Source organism: Ylistrum balloti, unplaced genomic scaffold, assembly GCF_031769215.1.
Source record: "Ylistrum balloti isolate Yb309-2 unplaced genomic scaffold, AGI_CSIRO_Ybal_v1 Utg370566, whole genome shotgun sequence".
In the NCBI taxonomy this organism is placed as follows: Eukaryota; Metazoa; Mollusca; class Bivalvia; order Pectinida; family Pectinidae; genus Ylistrum; species Ylistrum balloti.
Genome location: NW_026782355.1, coordinates 539,925 through 545,000, shown reverse-complemented (window position 1 = coordinate 545,000; position 5,076 = coordinate 539,925). Strand labels below are relative to the sequence as shown.

Below are 5,076 nucleotides of genomic sequence, written 5' to 3'. Positions count from 1 at the left end.
GCATAATCGGAATGCGGACGTAAGACCTTGATGTGTACTAACATATATACGCACAAGGTTTTACCTGAGAGGCGAGGTCCACTGTTAAAGGACCGGTATAGAGGTGGGGCAGTCGTGTCACACAAATAGGATATCAACTGGTTTAGCAGAATAGTTTACGTGTGAATAGAATTTTATTTAATGATGGACGATGTTATTCCGCAGTTATAAGTAAATGACATCGTATATATTAAAAACTGACCACAGATATTAGGGTTCTAAAATAATCGGTTTAATGTCGAGGTTTTCCAGAAACTGAAAATCCACATCAGGAAAACCACAGAAAATTAATGGCTCTCAACAGCAGTCTGTTTTAACTCCAGCATACACTTAGGATGTACACTAAGAGACAAAAATAAGATGGGTCAGTTCTGAAACCTTGTGATTCATGGTGGGTCCCTCAGATACATGTACGTTCTGTTGCGTGATGTTATGTAAAACACTTCCTCGTGATCACGAACGATAATTCATTCAGTTTTATTGACATAAAAGCAAACCATAGTTATTTTAACTAATACACAAATTAAATAGCTCCACAATATTTGAAATTAAACACATATAACAATTAAATTATCCTCCATGGACCTAGTCTCGTCGTCGAGCATTCGGTCATTTAGACCAAAATCGTCCTTTCTCATCGTGTCATTTTCACCTCCAACGGCACTCAATTTATCGTCGAGTAGTTTGATGGCAATCTCCGCCCAAAGCTGAACAATTCAGGACATCCATTTAAAATAAAATTCATTCACATTCTATCTTGAATGACGAAAATACAAAATGAAAAAAGAACGCATTTACTCCATCTTTATGAGACTAAATATATATGTTATTGCTCCGAGTTTTGTTACTGTATATTTTATTTCCACCCTTGCTACCTGTACATATATCGATGTATATGTTTGATGCATAGTGATAATGTTACATTACATGCTATAAGAAACTATAAATCCAAATAAACTTCAATCTTTTTGTTTTAACGTCATTTTCTTTCAAAATTATAAAAAAAAAATGTAAAAGAAAAAAATTAAATTTTGCTTTTAGGCACATGTAATACAAAGTTCATCTATCTGAAACAGCTGTTAAAACGATGTATCTTATTGCTGATTCTTAATGTATGAACTTGTAATGTCAGCTTACTGTATCATGTTGTCACTATTTCTATATATTCAAATATCACTCTGCAATAGTTAAAAAATCAATGCTTGACCTCACCTTGATATCGTAAATTGAAAACGGATACAGATAACAGCGGTATCCGGAATGACGCAACGGATTACATGTTGGTGTGGACGCACTCTTTCTCAGAATGTGTAACAGGATATACAGTGGGTATATAACTGGCCGCATCGCTTTGCCAAACCATTCCGAGCTCAACTGATCACGAGCACACGACATCTCCCAAAATGGTAAGGACGACAGCTTAGTACCAATAATTCAACTTGTACATTGTGATGTATTAACTTCGATATTTTTTTTATTGTTAATTATACAAGGTGACAGGATGATGAAATTATTCTCGTTACCTCTGAACTTAGTGATATTTTAACAAGGTTTACTATGTTGATCTACTCTGATAGTTGTGTGATACACAATGTCACCTATGTATTTGTTACTCTGTTTGATAATGCAACACAAATGAATTCCTTTCTTTTATCTTTTATATGTGTTATTGAGTGTGTGTGCATTTATAAGAAAGAATATGCTTGTAAATGTTTTGCAATCATAATCTGTAATAACTTTTATCTTTTCAGGCAGAACAAATGTGTACTATTGCCATAGGAAAACTGAGGAAGGTTGCACTGGCTTACTTACAGGATGTATTACAGAACATCTATAATGTTAGGGTGAAAATTGATAGTCAGACCAAGCCATTTCGTTCTGAGAGGGAACTTCCGGTGAGAACGGCTGTTGACTTCAGTAACGTTAAAAACCATGTATGCGAGAGACTAAAATACATCTTCCCAGGTCAGGAGAAGTGTGAAGGTCCATTCTGGGAGATATGCGAGAGTATGATCGAGACAAAGAACGTCAAGTCTATCATAGCACAAGTGGAGAAGGCCGGGAAGGAGGCAACCAAGGTGATTCAATCCTGGGGGGTAGAAAACGAGCTGTACGTCGGCATGATTCCGACCCCTCAGGAGGTGTCCCTGTTCGAGGCGACAATTGACGAGGCCATGAATAAAGTATACCTTCACTGGGACAAGGATACTCTGTCAAATGACTTTATGGCTTCTGTAACCAAGATGGCACAGCTTCTCCGTGACCAGAGGCGACAACCAACCCCAGTGGAATATTTCGCCTTCCAGTTGGCTTACTATAGCCTGTCGCACGGATCCCAGGGGCACCACCACAACGCACGTGGATTGGGAACTTCAGGGTTCCGACCCACCACACAGACGTACATGTCCCTCACTGACCCCGGAGAGGGCCATGTGCTAGGTACTACACGTTTTAACGAGTGGATGGAAGGTGCCATCGTCCACGTGGAACATTTAGAACGTCCTCGAAATTTGCCAAGAGAGAACATTGAATCATATAGGATTCCGTCCATGCTTGACTTCTCCAAAGTCAGATTGCATGTTGGTACTAGTGCCCCGACTACATACTTTGTTGGGCGACGGGTAAAAGATTCTGGAAATTTTGATGAGGATTTCTTGAAGCTGGTCAATATCACTGCAGCCTCTGCCACAGCGGCATTTTTCCAGGGAGCGGCAGAATGCAAGGTGTCCATGGAAGGACTGAGCACTTCACAGGCTGTACGCTACATGCAATCACTCCGCGGACAGGTTCAAAGGAACCGGAAACAATTTTTGTCAGCAGCATGGAATCTTAACCAGATAATCACAGATGACTATGAAGAGACATCTCCCATTACTTTGAATGAGAGGATGGCTATTGCTACCAGAGCCATCGAAATTACTTCTATTGGTGGATTTGATAAGGTCACGTGGGACGGGGCTAGCGATACCTACCCTTCTAAGTGCATCATGTACCAGTTGAAATTTGAAGAAGCTCTCACAATCGTTCATGAGGCTCATATCAGAGGACTTGTCACCTATTTTTCCGCTGGTTTTAAATTCAACGAAATCAAACATGCCGTTTATGCCGGAGTAGATGGAATCGGTATCGGTGGCGCACAAGTGCTCAGATTCATGGACGGACAGACAGGTATGCACGGCCCTTACACAGAGGAAAACATCCCCAGGATTCTGGAAAGTCGCAACGATGCCGCCAACTCCATACGTGGAAGAGGGGTCAAGCTCCTTGCCCGACTAGACACAATGTATTTTGAAGGCTCAATCACCAAAGAGTATGATGACCTCCGGGAACAGCTGTTCTCGGCTCTCAAATCCATCGACGAGACTCGCATCACAGAACTTCTGAAGCAGCTTTCAGAAGTAGAAAACATGCCAGCCGAAGGCAATTCGCCATTGATTGGAAGGGCTAGACGTCTTGTGAACAGTAATGACCCATTTTTGAAGCTGCACTCAGAGTCTGAGGAGCAATGGGCATCACTGAAAAAACTCCTGACCAGCCTCATCATCGCCAAAGACGAAGACTCCGTGGCAGAGGAATACGATAGTGATTCATGGCTCGTCATGCGCAAACGCTACCGGAAGAAGCAATGGGAAGACAATCGTTGTATCACCCGACAGACCTCGTTCGACGTCACGTGTAAATCCTTTCAGAATTAAAGCAGTATCGGTGAGATACTATTACTCTGACATTAATACATACATTGTTGTATGGTATTCTTAACCTGATCTCGCAATGCCTTGCTTACAATATTTTTTGTGGTAAAGTCGACAGTGATCCCCCGTAAAATGTGCGCTATAGGGAACCAAGGTGGCATCATTATCATCATGCGTGTTTCTTTTTATTTTTGCATTTGATTGGTCCTTTTGTAATGGACATTTTACTTAATGGACATGTCACATGTATACATACATTTCAAACATATGATTTACCGTATTTAATACTTAGGTATATGTTTCCATATGTTGATTTTAATACCAAAATCCAAACTTAAGGAGAAGTTTTGTTTCTGTGCTGTGGTGATCAATCGTGTATTCCGCTTTATATCACATATATGAAATGTGTATCGGATTCTTTGAATTCCAATATGATCAATGTTTATTATTTCATCATTCTTTATGATGTTGATATATTTATATTTTTGTACATCAATCATGTTCGTTATTAAATTGATATGTTTTATAATATTTGGTGTGAGCGTTTTGTAATTTATCATATTAACATAGTAACATGTAAGTGATATGTTATCTCTGATTACAATCACATCCATGATTTGGTTTCATTTGTGTAAAGTTTCTTCCGTGTTGTAGAATATCGAGTTTTTATGCACATCCTGGATTCAACTAAATACATATTCAAATTAACCGTAATAAAGGTTTAGACAGAAAATCGACTTTTTCAAAAAGTAGAGGAAAATTTCAATTTCGTCGGATTAATCTAATTCAAGTGCTGTAAGAATATCTTATATCAGTTATTAAAAAAGAAGAAAGTTTTCGATGGGCGCGGGAATATAAGAATATCTTATATCAGTTATTAAAAAAGAAGAAAGTTTTCGATGGGCGCGAGATATCTTTATCCTTTATAGATACATATATATAAATCACCCAGACTTATCCAAGGTCATTTTCAGTTCAGAATATTTTATTGATAAAAATAATCAATAGGATTAGACAGTAGGCTAAAGTCTATATTAGTCTTCTCCCAAGATAAAATGGTGGTCAGACATAAACATACATACATACAAACATACATACATACATACATACATACATAACACACATTACATACACACACACACACGCACGCACGCACGCACGCACGCACGCACACACCCACACACACACACACACACACACACACACACACACACACACACATACATACATACATACATACATACATACATACATACAATCGTAAATTTAGTGTTGACAAACTCATCAATTTTAAATTATGGGAGACAACTCTGTTATTTTTATATTTTAATCATATGATTATAAG

At 38.6% G+C, this 5,076-nt stretch overlaps 1 protein-coding gene across 1 annotated transcript; it reads left to right on the top strand.

Moving 5' to 3' along the window:
• The first annotated feature begins 1,596 nt into the window (after positions 1-1,596).
• On the top strand, positions 1,597-3,900 carry LOC132556375 (uncharacterized). The gene is made up of 2 exons (XM_060220781.1): positions 1,597-1,641; positions 1,791-3,900. The coding sequence occupies exons 1-2, from the start codon at positions 1,597-1,599 to the stop codon at positions 3,732-3,734; spliced, it is 1,989 nt and encodes a 662-aa protein (XP_060076764.1). The 3' UTR covers positions 3,735-3,900.
• The last annotated feature ends 1,176 nt before the right edge of the window (positions 3,901-5,076 follow it).

Coding starts and splice junctions, on each gene's coding strand:
- LOC132556375 (XM_060220781.1), top strand. CDS start 1,597: ATGTTGATCTACTCTGATAGTTGTGTGATACACAATGTCACCTAT. Junction 1,642..1,790: donor TGATACACAATGTCACCTAT/GTATTTGTTACT, acceptor TTATCTTTTCAG/GCAGAACAAATGTGTACTAT.